Source organism: Larus michahellis, chromosome 7, assembly GCF_964199755.1.
Source record: "Larus michahellis chromosome 7, bLarMic1.1, whole genome shotgun sequence".
Classification (NCBI taxonomy): domain Eukaryota; kingdom Metazoa; phylum Chordata; class Aves; order Charadriiformes; family Laridae; genus Larus; species Larus michahellis.
In genome coordinates, this window is record NC_133902.1 from 44188129 (window position 1) to 44208236 (window position 20108).

Here is a 20108-nt window from a genome sequence, read left to right on the forward strand (position 1 = left end):
AACGTAAACAGTTATTTACAGTTTTGCTAAAATTTCATGGAAGATGACGTTTTTAGGTCACCTAGCTGAAGCAAATGAAATGATTAACATGTTTGCATTAGGTTTCCTAAGAAAAAAAAAGTATCACTCTTGCCCAGCGTGGTGCTCAGTTCCTCAGGTTCTGAGACCTGAGGTGGTACCCTGAAAGCAAAGGCAGCTTCCCACCAGGGTTAGCAAGGGCAGGATCTGGTTTCCTAACCCAAGGCAGCTGGGATGGACGTCTTTTGCTGTCTCCAGCAGCCTCAGACACCAGGCTGTGTTATCCTGGTGTTCCATCAGTGGTAATGATGGGGCTGATCTAGGGGGTATAATATCCCTCTCCAACACTGAAAGCATGATGCCAACCTTCCCCATCCCATAGATATTCTCATTCTGCCTTTAAAAGCTTTTAAATCTTAGAGCACAGCTAAATACACAATTGGGGTCTATACTGTGGCTTTTAAACACTAAAAGGTGGGGAGTGAAATGTCATGGCTCTGTTTTTCCTTAAATAAGCAATGGTAAATGACTGTAAAGTGAGCTCCTGAGCTTGTGTGTGCAGAGGGGAATTTAGTCCCATGGTGAACAGAACTGGATCAGAATAATATTGAGGTTTCCTGGATACTCCTGTTTAAAGCTACCCCAGAAATAAGGGAGCAAGCCAGGAGGATCAGTGTTTCAGCCACCACTCATAAATGTCTGTGTGTCACAAGCCAGGACACAATTTGTTCTCCACATTGTTTGCTTCTAGGGTGAAAATAGCCAGCCCTACGGGCTATCCATCAGTGTGACTCACTTTCGGGACAGACTGTCTGGGGGAAGGGGATGAGGAGGGTGTGAAATTTGAGGACCTTTTCCCTGCCGGGCTGCGGGTACACAAAGACCTGGACGCAAAGCACATGTCTGCCACCCATGGTCAGGTTCATCCCTCTTGGCCCAGGAGCACTGGGAAGGGGACATCTGCGTCTAGCGCTGCAAACGCCCACTGCCTGGCACGTCCTGGGAGGAACCGCATGGTGCTGGGCTCAGTCCAGCTCCTGGAGAGGAGCCAGCCTGCGTTAGCCAGCCACACAGAGAGTCCAAGGGTCGCTGTGTTTGTCCTCCCCCTCCTGCCTGGCTGGGCTTGAGGAAGCCACCCCGGGCTGAGCGGGACACCAGCCTGCAGCAGAGGCTGTCTCCCAGCCATCCCCACCGCCAACCTCATGTACTAAAATAGGTAGCAGAGAGACAGAAACCTGAGCAGTGAAACAGGGGCATCTGGTTGCCAACAGATCTGTGTCCACTGGTTGTGGTCTAGTGTGGGTCCTCTGGTGTCTAGTAAGAGCTGTGCTCACCTAATTTTTCCTTCAGCGGTGATATTAGGCATCTCTTATCTACCCAACTGTCGCTTTCCACAAAAAAATATAGGACCCAAGTATTTGAAACCATTACATCCCTGTCAAGCTCTGTTCACATCAGCAAAAAATTATTAGATGGAAAATTATTACCTAAGCCAAACTAGCTAAAAAGGAACAAAGAGCAAATGGGTGGATGATGGAGCTTCTGTCATGCCATGCCGTGCCGCGCCATGCCGTGCCTGTGGGAGGAGGAGAGCCTCACTGATGCTGTTGCTCTTTTTCAGGGGGAGTTGCTGAGCCCGTGTCGATGCGATGGATCGGTGAAGTGCACGCACCAGCCATGTCTGATCAAATGGATTAGCGAGAGAGGCTGCTGGAGCTGTGAGCTGTGTTACTACAAGTATCACGTCATTGCCATAAGCACAAAGAACCCTCTGCAGGTAAAGGTACTAGAGACATTTCAAAGTCTATTTATTCTCGTTTCTATTTTTGTTTCTGGGAGCAAGTGGATTTTACCTGCGTGGGTTTTCCTTTCCTGTGCACGGTGATCCGTATGTCTGAGATACTTAGAAAGGGTTGTCAGGGTCTGGTCCAAAGAGGCCCCATGTTCTGCTTGGTGGCACTGGGGGCATCCCTCGGGAGTCTGCTCTTTCTGTCCTTTGACAATTCCCACGTTCACTCTTGCCTCCTGTTGAAAATGCCAGTAACGCCTCACAATCCCTCAAATGTGTTCATCCACTGGAGACCACAGGTATGCCACCGTCCCCAAGGGCAGACGGGCATGGAGCAGTTATGGCATTTGCTACAACAGTGCACGCAGTCTGCGACAGAGCAGCATCTTGAGACTCCACCTGTCTGTAGTTGTGCCCTTAATCCCGATCTCCTGCTGAGCCTCCACTGTGTTGGCATGAGGGATGGAGGAGGTGGATGGAGGGCTCTTACAGCTCTCCTCTCTGATCCCGCCGCCCTTTTCACTTTACTGCTCCCCCATGATCAAATACATCCTGGCGCAGCGCAAGGGGTGTTGGCTGTGGTGGTCTGGTCTCTCCCACCCTGAGTCTCAGTGGACATTTGCAGATGTTCACACAACAGGTAAAGCACATCTCGATGTAAGTGGCTGTGAAAGGCACCAAAGGACCCACCTTCTTTCTCTTCCAAGTTCACTGTGGTTTAATAAGCCCCACTGCAGGCTGGTAATTTAAAATCAAGATTCAGAATGGGGAAAACTGTGTGACTGTTATCCTTAATAGTTATTGATTTGTTGTGGGGGTGACACCTGAAGATGGACTAATTGCTGTATGCCTTTGCTGAGCACCGTTAGTGCCTTGGACGTAAGGAAGCACGTTACATCCAGGCACTATTGCTTAATTAGCATCATCTGGACTGGAGAGACATTACAGCGGCACACTGTGCTTTAGAGACTGGGGCAATGTCTATAAGGATGCTGGTCTGTTCAGCAGCTGGTGGAGGGCTTTGGCTCTCTGCTGGTTGCTCTGCTCTCTAACAAGAGGCAAAGACTTTGCCAGGGATGGTGCCTACTTGTACGGGGATGTGCGGGGATGGGGAATGCAAAGTCCTGCTCTCTCCTCCAAACTACGATCTCTGTGTGTCTTTTTCCAGGCCTGAGGTCACTAACCACGGTGAGGAAACAGGGACAGCCCTTTAGGACTCCGGACTTAAATGAAATAGTGAAATTAGCGGGGCAGCGTGGGGAAATTTTTCGGGGGGGGAAGAAAAAAGCCTGCCTGCTCTCTGCAAGTCCCTAAAGCTTCTGATTCAATTTTCCACGTGCCGTGGGCTGGAGACATCAGTAGTTTCATCCTAAGGTTTCATCCCAGACCCAGGGTGTTTTAATTTCTTGGCTCTAGTCACTCAGAGCAGATTGAAACACAGGAGGGGAGATGTGGACAAAGCAGTGTTTGTTTATTTCTGGAAAACTGGTCCATGAGTGCCCTAATGCTTTCTGTGCCTCAGATCGGGGTGCGACGCTGCGCAGCATTGGAGGTTTGTGGGTGCAGATTTATGAGCGTGCATGTAGCCAGCACTGCCTTTAATGGATGACCTCCAAATGCTCTACACCTTCAGGTGGCTCAGGGCAACGGGTCAGTGACTTTCCTCCTGCTTTTCACTTGGCTGAAATTTATTGGAGCTATTCACAAACAAGCACTCCCCCCCACACACACTCAAAAGCCTGCGCAAAGGATTGCTGTTTTTGGGCTCCCCTATTAGAAAGTGGCCTGATCTGCTGGCCTTTGTCACGAACACAAAAACTGAGTGGCAGGAGCAACTGAGTGAGAGAGCTCAGCTCCGGGAGCAAGGGTCCCAGAGGACCGTGTAGACCCTGGGCTGGGAGGCTTCACATCGCTGGCTTAGACTTCACAGCACTTCTCGCAGAAGCACTAGGAGATTTGGAGGGTGGGAAGAAGCAACCGGAGTGAAAAGCCACTTGGTCTGGAATTAATGCGGCGTGTGTGGAGTTACAGCTCCTGGGTGCCTGGGCCAGCTGTCTGGTGCCCACACAAAGGCACTTCTGGGAAGCAGGTGCTACACTAGCATTAGCACGTGAAATCCCGTGGGAAGTGGCTTATGTACCAGGCCTGGACTTACCATGAGGACTAAGGGTTCAGGCCCCCCATAATCCATCACCTCACACACCACCAGGATTTTCCTCATTCCTCAGTGACTCTTACCATCCTCTGATGCTGGGAAAAGGAGGCAAAGAGGACCCAGGGGCTGTAATGCCCTGACGCTATGTGCCATAACAATGTGCCAAAGCATGTGCAGGTGGGAAGATCATCCTTTCTGCTTGGTCTTCACCCCACATGTGGGTAGCAGGAACGACCTGGACATACAGCATGTCTCTAAGTGAAGCAATAGTCCCTGGCCCTTCTTCTCAGGGTCTGCTGGCACTTCTGCCCAGCTTGATTCTTAAAAGAAAGCTCTGAATTTCTCAAGCAGAGGTTTTGGAGGGCAAATGCTGTAGGAAATCATGATTGCCTGTTTGTTCCAGGCCAACCGTGATACAGGCAAGGACCACAAAAACCTCACCCCCTTGTCAAATGAAACCAGTTTGGGTGATGCTCTGAGCCCGGCTAGATTTTAACCAGCAACATGGCCTACCTATCTATCTCCTGTGTCCTCTCATGTGACAGACCACTGGAAAGGCAAACCCAGGCAGCTGGCAGGCCCTGGGCTCTCTGCAGCATGTCCAATTGGTCCAAGCAGAGCAGCACACCCGACACCCACATGTTCCCCGGGTTCTGCACATTTCTCTGCCCATTTTGACATCTGATGCACATTTTTTGGAGTGCCTAGGAGCACAGCATGGGCCAGATGTGTGTGGAGACTCGTGGCGTGGGCAGAGAAGTTACAGCCAGGGGAACAGGGTTCATGTATAATTAACACAGGCTCCTTCCAGCCTCCAGGCTGTTATGATATTTTGGCAGAATGAATCTCTATAAATTAACACACACCCCCATCCCTGGATTGCAGACATTTAAGAGCAAAGGTCTTAAAGCAGCAACACTGCAAACCTGCTGAGACTGGGGTATTAAAGTGGTTGGACAGCATGGCAAGTGTCCTGCAAAGCAGCAGTCAGACAGTAAATGTGAAAAAATATTCCACCAGCTGTGAGCAACGAGAAGATCCAGAGCTTTTGTCCATCTGTCCGTCTGTCCATCTGTCCGTCCGTCCGTCCATCCATCCATCCATCCATCCATCCATCCATCCATCCATCTTCCTGCTCTCCAGTCTGCCAGTCACTGAGATAGGAGTCATGGGCATGGAGGCTTTAAATGCTCCTCTCCATTGTAATATTTGTGCAAAGCCCATGACTTTAAAAATGCCCTGAAGACTCAGGGTTTTGATAGCACTGCAGGCAGGCACTCTACTGCTGATACACAGTGGAGTAGGTACCTGCCGTGATGGGACTCTGCAGTGGGTCTCATCTATGCAGCTCCTTTGTAGCCGCTGCTGAGCCACATTCACTCTGATGCTCTGATTTTAGCAAATACAAGATCCATTTGAACCAGCCTCCCCAGACCTACAACTGTCTGCAGTCTCAGGGAGTTCAACTCTGCTTTACAGTTGTTATCACTGACTCTTTGTGTCTTGTGCATTGTTTCAGCTCCAAAGATTCTCAGTTATCCAGTGCTGGGGCTGGGATCCGGTCCTAGTTCTCCTCTGGCTCTATTTTGACTGTGGTGATGCTCTGTTAAGAGCTGATCAGTGTTCGTTTGTGTGGCCTCTTCATCCGGATTCACACATCCGCAAGAAGTAGACGAGGTCCGAGGGTGCTTGAACTTCAGCCTGAGCTCCTAAGTGAAAAAGCTTGAGACAAGTTCACTGGGGTCTCCTGCTTGTCCCAACTTGCTGCTGTTGGGTGTTGAGCCTCGGCTGGTCCCTGCTGAGCTCCAGCTCCAGCCTCCAGCCTGCAAGCAATGTGTGCAGTCACGGCAAGAGAGACTTCATGGCCTGTGTCTCATAAAGGGGGCTTTCCGGGATACCGATACTGTAGCCTGTGTCTTACCAGATGCTCTGGCACACAGAGGGCCGGGAGTTTCATCACTGTACGTTTCCATTACATGGCCATAGTGGACCCTCCTTCCTCCCTGCTGCCTTTCCAGTATCTGAATAAGCCACAGCATGCTGTAAATGTACAGCAGGGAAGCTACCACAGCTGTGACATAACTTTGCTTGGTGAATTTATAAAAAGAAAAGCCATCCTCCAAAAGATAATTGAGGAGGATGGCCAGGGCCTCAGGACAGCAGAGAGGGGAGAGCCAGACCTAAGCGGTGCTGGGAATGGTCCATCCCATCCTTCTAGGAAAAACCTCTGCTTGTTTGTAATCCCAGGTCCGAAAATTAAATTGCTGACTAGCACAGCTCAGGATGTTAATGATACGTACTAAGGGGACGTGTCAGATAGATACAGCAATAAAAATAAACTGAACTGCCTGAGGCAGGCATGGGGGAGCTCTCAGAGGAGTGTAGGAAGGCTTTTCCAGCAAGCAAGTCTTCTTAGCAAGCTGCTGCAGTAAGACACAGATATCTTCTGCAGGCAAATATCTGCCTTCGATCTGTTCACGCTGGTGCTTGGGAACATTTGGAGACTGCTGGTGCCAAAGAAAGGGAAATACGGAACAAGCCTTAAATACTCTAGTAATGAGGTTATTAATCTGTGTTACATTAGCAGTGGGGGGGTTTCACTCGCAGACCTCTGAGCGGAAGCACTAAAGCAAACAAGGAAACAGGTTTGTCCTAAGTACAACACTTAGGTGCAAGAGAACAAGTGTGACAGGACTGACAGGCACCGATCCCAGCCTGGCCCCTGGCTAAGGTCATTGCAAATCTCAGATCTGGGCTCCCAAGAAACCCTTGCTGAGAAACCTGGGTCGCAGAGCTTTGTGATTTGGGGAAAATGGGGAAACTTGGGGAAAATGAGTCCAAGAGAGCATGGTGATTTGCATGTGCACATCTGCGTGGTGCACCAAAGCACTCAGCCAAGGCGGGTGGTAGCACAGGACAGACAGACGGCTACTGAGTGAGGGAGGACATTTCTTCAGAATGGTCTGGAGGGCTAGAGCCCTTTTTCCAGGACGGGTGGCAAGCCATCTGTCATGGTTTCAGCTGGAATAGAATTGATTTTCTTACTAGCAGCTGGTATAGTGCTATGTTTTGGATTTGGGATGAAAATAGTGTTGGTAAAACACTGATGGTTTTGGTTGTTGCTCAGCAGTCAAGGCCTTTTCTGCTCCTCATACAGCCCCACCAGCAAGTGGTCTGGGAGGGCACAAGAAGTTGGGAGGGGACACAGACGGGTCAACTGACCCCAACTGACCAAAGGGATATTCCATACTGTATGACATCACGTTCAGCATATGAATCTGCTGAAAGAAGAAGGAAGGGGGGGCACGTTCTGAGTGATGGTGTTTGTCTTCCCAAGTAACTGTTAGGTGTGATGGAGCCCTGCTTTCCTGGGGATGGCTGAACACCTGCCTGCCGATGGGAAGCAGTGAATGAATTCCTTGTTTTGCTTTACTTGTGCCAGTGGCTTTTGCTTTACCTATTAAACTGTCTTTATCTCAACCCACGAGTTCTCTCACTTTTACTCTTCAGATTCTCTACCCCATCCCAGCTGGGGGAAGGGAGCGAGTGGCTGTGTGGTCCTAGTTGCCGGCTGGGGCTAAACCATGACACCATGGGAGAGCGCTGCTTGGGCATGCTCTAAAGCCATTGTAAGCCTGGAGCTCACAAAACTGCTCCTCTTATCCTGCAGGGGCCTTTAAAGCTTTCTGGTACCACCAAGTCCTTAGTTCTGCCCTGTTCAGCGCTGGCAGAGCATCTGCAGAGCTTTCTACCCACCTCAAGGTCACATTCCTGATTGACAGCCTGGGTGAGCTGCTGGTTGTTAAAGGCACACTTCAGTACAGCTCAGTGGCTACCTGGGACTCAACAGTCATTATCAGCTGAGGAAAGAAGGGTTCAGGTTTAGGTCTCTCCCCACAAGGTAGGATTGCTTGACACTGTGACCTTGCTAGAGCTTGAACGTTTCAGCTGGAGATTTGGAGGGGGTGGGCTGCGTCTGCCACCAAGCGTTCAGAAAAAGAGCTTTGGGGGTTTCAGGGGTACCGCTAAAGGGACTCTGCAGCGCTGCTGAGACCTTTCTTTGCAGCTCTAGTGGTGACTCGAGGACAATAGGGTCACCCACTAAATCCCTGGTCTGCTGGACATAATGATGGTGGAGAGGGGTTAGGAAAATAAGTGATTTTCTAAGGGCTGTTATGAAATCTGAAAAACACATTGCTATGATTGAGGTGGGCTCCCAAGGCCACTGGTGCAGGGACACATCAGGCCCAGCTCCTGCAGCTGAAATACATCATCACGTTCCACCTCTGAACAGCTCTTGGACCCTTCCTGTGCTCTCGCTGGGTAACATGCTTTATCTTCTGTCTCACCCCTTTTCTTCTCTCTGTGCAAACCTCATACCCTAAGATGTGTAGCGAAAGGGAATTAAAAGATGAAAAATAAGGACTCCAGTTATTGGTGGCTCGAGGTAGATGTGGGTGCTAAACTGCAGTTCTCAGGGTTGCCAGAGAGGAAATACAACATTTATTACTTGCAACTGTTTTTTTTTTTTCTGGAAAATATTAAATTCTTCTGCAAGCTGGTTATTTTCCCCAGTGTTCAGCTCTGACCCATTTACCTCCTTGCCAGAGGGTAATCACACCCCAGTGCCACCTCCCGAACAGAGTCAGGACTGCTACTGCGTGTGTCTCTGTCACTTAGTGCCAGAGGCCTGGGGAGAGTCTCCTACCCCCTGGCACGACTGATAGACTCCAGCCTCTTCATTATCGCTGCAGCAAGCTTCCCGGCAGCTGCTGCCAGCTGAGCAGCATCAGGCAGCATCCCTGCCCATGTTTCAGCCTCTCTGTTCCCAACCAAAGGGAGCGGGGTTTGAAGTTTGCACTCAGGTGTAACTTCTCTGTGCTCTGAGCCCCCCCATCCCCTTTGACAGTTGCACCTAAGCCTTCCCATCTCTGCAAAGCAGCGGTGCTGGTTGTATGTGGCTGCTAGTTGTAGAAAACAGCTCCTTCTTCTTTTTCTGTCTTTAATTGCTACCTTGGAAGGACCTGTTGCCACCACAGGCCTTGCTGTGTGCCAGACAGATGGTGAGGAGCCAGTCCATTACCTCCTCGAGAGAGAGAAATGATGCAGAATGATTAGGCTGGCACAGGCGCACACGGGTCAGCGTGAGGCACCTGCAGTAAAACCTTCGCACGCAGCACCAGGCTGTGCGCCGGGCTCCCTGCGCTCCCGGCCCCTCGGCCTTTGCCGGAGTTAGTGGAAGGGGAGATGAGGTCTGGGGAAAGCTGCAGGGGTGAAAGTGCAACCCCACACACTTAGCAACTCTCCCTCACCACATTCCCTTGGTCTTGGAGCTCTGAGCTGGTGGCATTGGTTGCAGATTTGTCCTGCATCTGGTTACGGTACTGTTCAGGATGAAGCTGAAGAGCTGATGGGAGCACAGCAGCATAGCTGCTGATCCCACCCTCAGAACCCAAATTTGGGGGTGACGGCCACTGGGACGTCTGTTGCCCCCTCTCAGCTCTGAGGTGGCCTTTGCTGTGTCTTATGAGGGGAACAGAGTGGCAGAGCTGTCTGTGGACTCCAGCACCCTCTGACCCTCCCATTGTGACTGGCACCACCAAGCTCCCAGCCCTCAGAGGAGCGCAGTTCGCTGCCTCAACTTCTTCTTGGCACAAAGGGGACACTGGCGTGACTGGATTTGGTGGGGGCGTGGGGCAGGTCGGGCTATGGCAGAGTGGACATGGGCTGTTGAAGGGATCACTGAGTGTCCCCAGTGCTGGGTGTTTGCCTTTGGCTGGGCCAGCTGCTGGAGCGGATGGCAGGAAGGGGACTGGTGGTAGCTGAGCACAGTCCTGCCTCAGCGGGGAACAGATTCTCTTCTGTTCAGCAGCTTTATGGCCACCTACTCTGTGCCCAACTATGAAATAAGCTGGTACCACCCCCCTCACTGTTGCTGCACATCCCTGACATATGATTTGAGGGCTGACTGCCCTTGCAGGACATAAGCCAAGGAGCAAGGCTGGCAGAGGCAGACACTTCAGCTCACCTCTGAGCCAAGCCAGGCAATCTCCTTCCAGTTGCAACCCACAGGCCTCAACCTCAGGCTGAAGTTCTTGTCTGTTCCTCTCCAACGGCGGCCCTTTGCAGGGGAGTGCATTCGGCTCAGGGGTTTGGATATTGGACTGGTAGAAATGCCATGCATTCCTGTACCAGCACAAGTCACCGGTTGTCCTTGCCCTTCAATCAGGGTTCAAAGTCCTCCCTACTTCCCAAAAACCACTGGTCACTCCTGGCTGGCCTGGGTGTTAAAGGAGGACCCAGCAACTCAACTCCCTCACCCTGCAAAAGGAAGGGACAAGGCTTGAAGAGTGACCCTGATGTCCCAGGATATCAGGGTGCTGAGGGCTCGCCAGAGATGACGCCTCACAGGGACACTGAATTTGGGTTGAATCCAGACTTAACATTTCCAATTCTTCTGAATCCTCTTTACCTGCAGGAGGCTGAAGTCCGCCTTTATTTATCCTCCTGCCAGTCCCACTGAGATTTCAAGGGCATGTATCTCACAGCTAAAGGTGGCCTATATACTTTGATGCCAAGAGAGACTGTCTCTCCCCAGTCTGTTTACGTGTTTGATTTCTGATTTGCAGGAGGGGCTACGGACCATGTCCTCACATCTTGTTAAAGAAAGCAATTTCTGCTCTTGGGTTTTACAGGGTAGTTCTCTCAGCAGTGTAAATCTGAGTGGGGAGGTTTTATGCTGGATGACAGAGAGGAATCTGTCTTAGGATATTTATACTGTAGCTTATACAAAGCTATTTGACATAATGAATGGATTTGGGGGGAGTTATTTCTATTTTTTTCTTCTTCTGAGGAAGAAGCATTGGCGTTTACCTTGGAACACAGCCTGAACGTGTCATCACCTAAAGGCAGGGTGTCCTGACCACACCAACTTGTGTTGTTTGTAACAAGTTTTGTGGGATGTGCGTTGCCACTGCGAGATCTTACCTAGTGCTGTGATCCTGTCAGATCTCACCAAGTGGCACAGAGCCAGCTCATGGGAGGCCTCCGAAGGAAAGCTCGGCTCTCCGAGACATTTTGTCTTGTGGTAATACGATGCCCTACAAAGGCTGCTGCCTGGCCTCTATTTGAGGCAGCAACTGAATGTCCTGGTTTGTGACGGCTGTCACAGACCTACTGTCACGGGGATGTTATTTTTGGTGTCTTTCCCCAAGTCCATCCTGACTCCCTCAGGTCTCTCTGCTTTCCTGGTGAGATGCAGAATTCCTCCCCAATGCCTCTTCAGCAATGCTGTCAGGAAACATGGGGCCATGCACTGTTGAACAACTGGCATGCTTCACCCCAAATGTGGAACAGGTAAAAGTGTCTATGCTCATAGGTGCTCTTTGAGATCTCCAAAACCACCACAATGATGTAAAACAGTGATGTGCCCCGAGTAATGAATCTCTTCTCTTTTTCCTTCCCCCCTCCCCATTGTCCCCTATCCTTTCCCCATTGCCTCCCCTTGCAGTGGCAGGCCATCTCTCTGACAGTCATTGAGAAGGTCCAGATAGCAGCGGCCATCCTGGGCTCCCTCTTCCTCATTGCCAGTATCTCGTGGCTCATCTGGTCGACCTTCAGTCCTTCAGCCAAGTGGCAGCGCCAGGACCTGCTCTTCCAGATCTGCTATGGAATGTATGGCTTCATGGACATTGTCTGTATAGGTGGGTGATCGTATCTCACGGCACGGCTCAGGTTGCCCAACCGCTCACCCGCGGAGAGGAGTGGGAGATGGTGCGGAGAGCCGGCCAATACAGCTTGGCTCAGATTGAGCCTCCCCGGCTTTTCTTCCTCTTTGCTTTCACGGCACTTTTTTTACAGTTCTGTCTGCTTGTCTGGGCAGCCCCAGAGTGCCTCCTTGGCTGGGCTGGCAGAGCAACCTGCAGCAAGCCCAAACAGAAACAGAAACAGCTCTCTCATCAGAGCAAGAAGAGGCGGGGGAGATCTGGGGGAGGCTGGGGAGTGTACGACTTTTGAGAAACTCCTTCCTTTCTGGAATAGCTCATTTAGGGACTGCCCCATGGTTGGGTATGGCAGGGTGTCTCCACATGCAGCTCCTTGGCTCTCCAGACCAGTCTTTCTGCCGGGCAGGGGTGGTTTCCCCTTCTTTGGCCCACCCTGGAGCTGCAATTCCCAACCAGTCCAGGTCACGGCCCAGCCTTGGGCCCTTGTCAGGTTGCTGGTACAGAGCGGCTCTGAGGATGAAGCTGCCCCACACTGAGCAAGCCCAGACAGCAAAGCAGATGCTGGCAGCCTGGCCCCAGCAGGGTCTCCCTGAGACCTCGAGCTGTAGCCCTAGTGCAGGTCTGCAGGATGGGGGAACATAGCTGACAATATCTTGATATCTATGGGCAGAGGCACTCACCAGCCAGGCTGTTGACAGAGCAGTGGTTACTGAAACAATCCAGTGAACACCAGCCACTTCCAAACCTGTTGCTGAGCAGCGTCCACCCAACCATAGGCCACCAGATACCGTCAGTTCAAATAACCCTGCCAGAAAGCAAAGAGAGTCCAGAGAGCTCTTCATGTCTGGGTCCTTCCATCATTGGTATAAAGGCAGAAGGAGCCTCCCAGAAACTCGGTGGGACAAGGCAGTCGTCTTCACTTGGTGGATATGTGTTTGTGTGGGTAGAGCCACTCCAGAGGGAAGGAGCAAGCACAGCCCTCAGTTCAGCCCTGAGGAGCAGCAAGACAGTCATTATCACAGAGCAGCAGTTGGTGAAATTTGGGTACAGAAGTAAAACAAACCCAGCAGCTGGGACCCTGGTATCCCGGTTCAAATGGCTTTTGGCTTCACCCTTCCAGCACAGGACTTAGGCCCGCCGAAACCCAGGCCAATTCCTCCCGCTGTTGCTGACAACGAGATATGACCTTGGCCTGCTCCTTCATGAGATGCTGGTGGAGCTACCACATCTCTCCAGGAACAAAGGGTGGCAAAGGGGGTGAGAGACAGGCAACACCCACATGTTGGCACAATAGTCACTGGTGACACCCTTTTGCTGGTGGAATTGTGAGCAAAAAAAAATGTGTGTGTGGCGTGCATTTGTGTTGCCTTGTTGGCAGAGGACAGAGGTGGAGAGCTCTGGCCTGGGCAGACATCAGTAACATGATTAACTGGCTTTGATAAAGCTTCACGAGCTGAGGGGAACTGATTAGCTCATCTGTCAATAGGAGCTAAATCCTCCCACATGGCAGAGAACAAACCTCACCAGCCATGAACTGAAGGGGAACTGGGCAGACAGGTTCAAATTTGAGGTTCTTTGTTTCTTTCTTATTCTTTTTTTTAAGGGTCTGGCCTCTATTTCTCTTTTCCACCTTCTCTGAGGGGGAGAAAAAAGCCCCTTTGCATCTCCACTGATGTCACCATCAAGCTTAATGCCCTAAGATAGGGGCTTTGATTTTTTCCAGCCAAAGAGCAAGTGGCCATCCTGTTCCCAGGATCATTTCAGAGTCGTGGCTTGGGCCAGCCCCTTGTCTCACGGTCCTCTCTGCGCAGCTGGCAGTTCTGGCGGGCCAGGCGTGGTGGCTTTCCCACAAACTCAAAAGCAAGTGGGAAGCATTACAGATGCAGTGAGTTAACGTGTCTGCATGTGGCTTCTCTTGCCCAGCACCTCAGAGACCTTCCAGAGATGGCTCCACTTGTGCTGTATGAAGCATGTCTGCTTGTGCTGCCAGGCAGCCCACCTGTGCTCGACCAGGAGAGATGATGATATTCTGGACCATGTGAGCCTTTGCATACATTTCGCTGGAAAAGCTCATATGTGCATGCAGCCAGCCCACTGCCCCAGCCACGCTCCAGAGTAAAACTTGCTTGTGTTGTGCATCAATACCCTTTGCAATCCCAGCTGTTGCTGCTGCTGCCGCCGGGTCTGCAGTGGAGGTGAAGGGAGCTCTGAGCAGTGCTAACTGAGATCTGGTGTTCACTCTCCTCCCCGCCTCCTCCTTGTCTTTCTCTGCCCAGACTGAACCAAGTGACAAATGAGATCTTCCCAGAGAACTGTGACTCCCTGGCTGTCCATGCGGCCAGGCCTCTCCTCTGAGTGACTTCTCTCCAGCCCTGCTGATTTCAGGGGGTTGCACTAGCACTAGCCAAAAGGTTAGTCTGTCCCACAGAGAGGCCAGGCCAGGTCAGATCAGGTCAGCAGAAGGGGCTGATCTAAGGGAACTCTGTGACTGGGTTTAATTCCTCATTCGTTGTAGCTTTGCTCGATTGTGATGGATGCAGCAATGCCAGCTCACTAGAAGACTCGAAGTGAGTTCCTCACTGTGGAACACCTATTCTCCCTCTCTTTATCCTTCTCCCAAACCTTGCAGCCTTGCGCAGTGTCTTTGATCACAGCCGGGCAAAGCCGGCTCTGGAGATTCAGAGTTTGCTCCTGACTGCCAGCGTGGCCCAAAGCCTCTTGTTACTCCTCCCTGGGCTTTAGTTCCACTTCTGCAAGTTCAGGATAAAACCTCTCATGGATAATTGCAGTGACAACGGTTCTTGAAATACCAGGGTGCTGTCTGTGCATTTCGGTGTCTCCTCCTCCACAGTCCAGCCCTTTTACCCTTTTGCTTTCCAGCCTGTGGGTGGGTAGAAAAGACTTAGAAATGCACAGCAGCAGGGAAAGAGCAGGACATTAGGTGAACTCAGTTCTACCACACTTGTTTTTTTCAGCTAATGTAACACACACTTTGTCTGTGCATTGTTTGGTAACAGGCTGGGCAGCCTTAGCTTGCAAAATGTTATACAGTAGGTCCTACACTAATTGTATGAATTCCAGTTGTTCCTTCCCCCAGGTTGACCCCAAGCTTTGCTTTCAGTGGCAGAGGAACAGAGGTTTGAAAGACGAGGTTTGAAAGACAAGGTTTGAAAAACAAGGTATTTACTAAAGTGCAGATGTGCTGAAGCAGAGCTCCTCTGTAGGTTCTGCTGGTTCCCACTTCAGTTGTCCTTGGATGTCTCATGTCCATTAAGTAGCCAGTGACATTTGTCCAGGAGGCCAGTTTACACACCCTGTCACTGGAGATGCTCAGCAGGACACTTCCTCTGCCATTGTAAAGTGTCAAAACTGGAAAAGACACCAAATCTGCAGACTGTCATCAGACAGGGAATAGGCACCTAGTCAGCAACTACCCAGCTGTTTTGTGTGATCCCCTCTCTACCAAGTCATTATGAAATTTAGGTAGCAATTTGCCAAGACAGAGATACCTGTGCAATTTGCATGGGCAATCCCGTGGCAGCAGTGGTCTTTCCAATGTGGAGTCAAAGGTGAGGGCATGAGTGCTCACTTGCACATACAGCTCCCTAAGCACAGATCATTTGGTTCTTGTTGTCTTCACTTGAGCTGTACTTGGTCTGAAGTAGTCAGATCATCTCCAAGCTGAGCTCTCAAAATACAGAGACTATTGATCCATGCATCAAAATCCAGGGGTCTTGTGTTTAACCCTCAGCTGCTCACACTCAGTAATGCATTAATTTTCTTTGGACTTTGCTAGATCTTAGCGTGCTCCACAAAAACAGGTGTAAGGGACAGACGCCATTTTCTCCCCCTTCACCCACCGTGGAAACAAAACCACAACCAAAGCAAAATGAACCTGCTCCTCACGACTAGCAGGACAGATGGTATGGCCCCAAGTACCAGAAGCTACGTCCATCTGGGCAAGATGTGCAAGATGATCTTTCAACATTGTTCTCCCACTTGCTCTCAGACATAGAGCAGGAGGGCAAGAAGCACTGGAAAGGATTGCTTGGGATTTGTGGGAATCTCCAATACTGGAATTTTTTTGGAGAACCTGTTAGAAAACATATGTCAAGAACAGGTTGCAGAGAGATAATCCCAGTTTGTGAAGGAGGCGCAAATGAAATGCATCTTGATATCCAGTCTGCCCCAACGTCTTTCATTCTGATCTCTCTCTCTTTCATGTGTGCTGTCTCTGGTCATGTCTGTAGGACAGATATGAGAGTTGGATTAAATGAGAAACTGGTAATGGTTGCTCTGCTATGAAGCCATCTACACCACAGACATTTGTGATCAGCGACCAGGAAGAGAATGAAAAGTGAAATGGGGACTGTTCATTTGATTAACTGCTCTCTCCGTAGATCCATGAGAGGTAAATCCAGAAAGCTGGCATAGAGAGGGATTAGCAGAAATGCGGTTATTGAAATGCAGAGATAAATGGAGTGAGCCTTCACAGGCCTGAGTTACTGAGTAGGGAGAGTAGCAGCCTACAGCTGGGCTGTAAATCCTGAGAGATACCTGCCTGTTAATTAAATGATGGTCCTTGGAGAGGGAAGGAGGAGCTTGCCTCTCTCTCTGTCAAGGTGCAATTAAGGAAAGTCAACGTTTGTAGATTAAGGTGTCATTTGGGGTGAGAAGGACAGGAAACCATCTCCTGTTAAACAAGGAAGGACTCTGCCAGCTAATGGGAGCACATCACAGTCTAGGCTGAGGCATCACCAGATGGGCTCCAAGGGGGAAGCGCGTCTCAGGAAGGCCATGATCAGGCTGTGTGCGCAGGGCTGTCACTGTCGCGGCTTGTGTGGGCAGTCCTGCTTGCCCTCATACAAGGGTATCCCTGTGATTGGCATGAGAGGGGCTTTTCCCCAGCAATGCGAAAGCAATCCCATCTGCCTCTCCTTGGATCGCTGTCTGCTGGAGACTGTTGCTTTGTCCATGCCCACCCCGTCCTTGCCTTGGTGCTGCACCACGCACTTCCGCAAGCACTTCCACTGTGTGGAAGACACAGAGAAGGCAGAGCTACTGAATGCCTTCTTTTCTTCAGTCTTCACTGCTAAAGCTGCCTCTCACGAATCCCATACCCTGGAGGCAAGGGGGAAGGTCTGGAGAGAGGAAGATTTTCCTTCAGTTGAGGAGGACTGGGTCAGAGACCACTTGGCCAATCTGGACATTCATAAGTCCATGGGTCCTGATGGGTTGCACCCGCGAGTGCTGAGAGAGCTGGCAGATGTTATTGCTAGACCACTCTCCATCGTCTTTGAAAGGTCATGGGGAACAGGAGAGGTGCCTGAGGACTGGAGGAAGTCTGACATCACTCCAATCTTTAAAAAAAGGCAAGAAGGAGGAGCAAGGGAACTACAGACCGGTTAGTCTCACCTCTGTCCCTGGGAAGGTAATGGAGCAACTCATTCTGGATGTCATCTCCAAACACATTGAGGAACAGGAAGTCATTGGAAGTGGTCAACATGGATTTACCAAGGGTAAATCATGCTTGACCAATCTGATAGCTTTCTATGATGTTATAACTGGTTGGCTGGATGAGGGGAGAGCCATAGATGTCATCTACCTTGACTTTAGCAAGGCTTTTGACACTGTCTCCCGTAACATCCTCATTAGGAAGCTGAGGAAGTATGGGCTAGATGAGGTGACAGTGAGGTGGATTGAGAGCTGGCTGTGTGACAGAACTCAGAGGGTTGTGATCAGCGGCACAGAGTCCAGTTGGAGGCCTGTAACCAGTGGTGTCCCCCAGGGGTCAATACTCGGTCCAATTTTGTTCAGTATATTCGTTAATGACCTGGACGAGGGGACAGAGTGTATCCTCAGCAAGTTTGCTGATGATACCAAAGTGGGTGGGGTGGCTGACACTCCAGGGGGCCGTGCTGCCATCCAGCGTGACCTGGACAGGCTGGAGAGCTGGGCAGAGAAGAACCTAATGAGGTTCAACAAAAGCAAGTGCAAGGTCCTGCACCTGGGGAGGAAGAATGCTAAGCACCAGTATAGGTTAGGGGTGGACCTGCTGGGAAGTAGTTCTGAGGAGAAGGATCTGGGGGTCCTGGTAGACAGTAAATTATCCATGAGCCAGCAGTGTGCCCTTGTTGCCAAAAAGGCCAATGGAATCTTGGGCTGCATAGAGAAGAGTGTGGCCAGTAGGTTGAAGGAGGTCATTCTCCCCCTCTACTCTGCACTGGTGAGGCCACAACTGGAATACTGCATCCAGTTTTGGGCTCCCCAGTTCAAGAGGGACAGGGAACTGCTGGAGCGAGTCCAGCGAAGGGCAACTAAGATGATTGAGGGACTGGAGCATCTCCCTTATGAGGAAAGGCTGAGAGAGCTGGGACTCTTTAGCCTGGAGAAGAGAAGGCTGAGGGGAGACCTTATTATGGCATACAAGTATCTAAAGGGTGGGTTTAAGGAGGATGGAGCCAGACTCTTTTCATAGGTTCCCAGTGACAGGACGAGGGGCAACGGGCACAAGTTAGAACATAGGAAGTTCCGTTCAAATACATGGAAAAACTTCTTTACAGTGAGGGTGACAGAGCACTGGAACAGGCTGCCCAGGGGGGTTGTGGGGTCCCCTTCTCTGGAGATTTTCAAGACTCACCTGGATGCAGTCCTGAGTAATGTGCTCTAGGCAATCCTCCTTTAGCAGGGGAGTTGGACTAGATGATCTCTAGAGGTCCCTTCCAACTCTGAAGTTTCTGTGATTCTGTGATTCTGTAAATCCTCGTGCTCTTTGAAGCTTTTCCCTCGATTTCCTTGGCAGCCAGTCCCGGAGGGTATTTGCCTTCACAACAGTAACTGCATTGCAGCTCAATAGCACAAGAGACAGGCAAAGCAGGACCATTCATCCTGCCAACGATTTCTGTTGGCACACCATGGCAATCCATTACAGATCAGGAAGTGTGTGCCCGCTGTTTTTTAATCCCAGCTGCCAGCAAGAATAATCAAAAGCATCCAGTACGTCTAACAGCATCTCAGCACAACCGTAGGTAATAACATAAGAAATCAATAGCCAATTAAAACTGATCCACAGCATTTGATCTTTCATAGTGCAATGGGAACAGTAATTAATGGAGCTTCCTTGAGACAGTCACAATTCAAACTTCCTGCCAAGACTAATGTGGTTTCATTTTAAATGAGCTTTTCTTCCTAGAGGAAATGCCAGGCTGAGGTAGCCTCAGGGTGTTTTCTAGCCAGGTTGCTTGGGCCTTCAGCATTCAAAGGATTTAGGAGTCAAAATCCCAATAAAATGAAGAGAAAGTGAGAAATTAAGTGTCTTCAGGGCCTTCATCTGTGTTGATTTCATTCTCAAAAGAAAAGCAGATGTTTTCATTCATGCTTGTATAGTCCCTCAAGGTACAAAGCAGGAAGAGTTGCTACAGCTTTAAGGAATCAGTTCTGGGGAAGCACCAAGCCCATGCATTGCCTTGATGAAGCCCTAAAGGCAGAGCACAAGGCAGAGAAGTTCAGCAAATGTCTTCAGAGGAGAAACCTGAGACCAACCCAGACAGCAAACATGCATGGCTTCAACATACGTGGAAGAGGTCCATGAGAATATGCAGAAGTCTCCCATGCCCTTCAGCATGGCACTGCGTGCCACACTTTTCATGCGCTTCTTGCCCAGTTTGCCTGCAAACTGGAGCTATCAGGAGCTAACTGGAGTGACCAGATCCAGGCCCTGTCATCAGAGCAGGCGGCTGGGATAAAGTCAGGCAGTTGTTTCGCTTTTGTTTTTGCACTGTGAATTCTGGTTTACATACATTCAGCCATAGTGTGCATGCTTGAAAAATCACTGAGCAAATCATCGATTTATCAGCTGTAAAGTGGGGTGTGGAGACACGAACTGTCCCCACAGGGTGTGTCGTGGGGGCTTTCGATCCAGTGGGGCAGGGACCATCCCTCGAGAGCAGTCATTGAGGGCCCCGTAGCTGGGCCAGCAGCACAAGAAGCGATGCCGTACGGCTGATCTGCCGACTGAATCCTTGGCCGCTCTCCAGGAACAGCGGATGCGCAGCAAAGCCGAGACATGCCACCCCTCCGTTCCTGAAAGATAGGACCTATTTTTATCTAATGCTGCATTGATTATTCAATAAGAGCGCGGGGTGGGCCAGCCGGCGTGCGTGCATGTGTGCTGCTTTCACCAGCGGGCATTTCTGCAGAGGTTCGATGCGCCTACGGAACTCCGGTGCAGCTCCGACAGCTCTCCGCAGAACGAGCATGTCGCCGCTGAGCAAAGAGCCACGGGGTTTGGACCTGGCTCTGAACTCCCTCCCTTTTTGCAGGGAAGGATCTTGGCTCCCAGCACAGTCAGGGCAGCACCTGGCCTTTCACACGTGTCCTTTCAAATGCACAATCCTTCACCACATCCATCTCCATGCAGTTT

General features: G+C 50.6%; 1 protein-coding gene across 2 annotated transcripts in view; it reads left to right on the forward strand.

Annotated features, from left to right (window-relative positions):
- The window catches only part of MARCHF4 (membrane associated ring-CH-type finger 4), a 107429-nt gene that overhangs the window by 71942 nt on the left and 15379 nt on the right, over positions 1-20108 (forward strand). Inside the window, exons 2-3 of one of the 2 annotated variants that reach the window (XM_074595654.1) lie at positions 1640-1801; positions 11473-11665. In XM_074595654.1, coding sequence (XP_074451755.1) covers positions 1640-1801; positions 11473-11665 — 355 coding nt within the window. The remainder of the gene's footprint in view (positions 1-1639; positions 1802-11472; positions 11666-20108) is intronic. The other variant, XM_074595653.1, reaches the window with a different exon arrangement.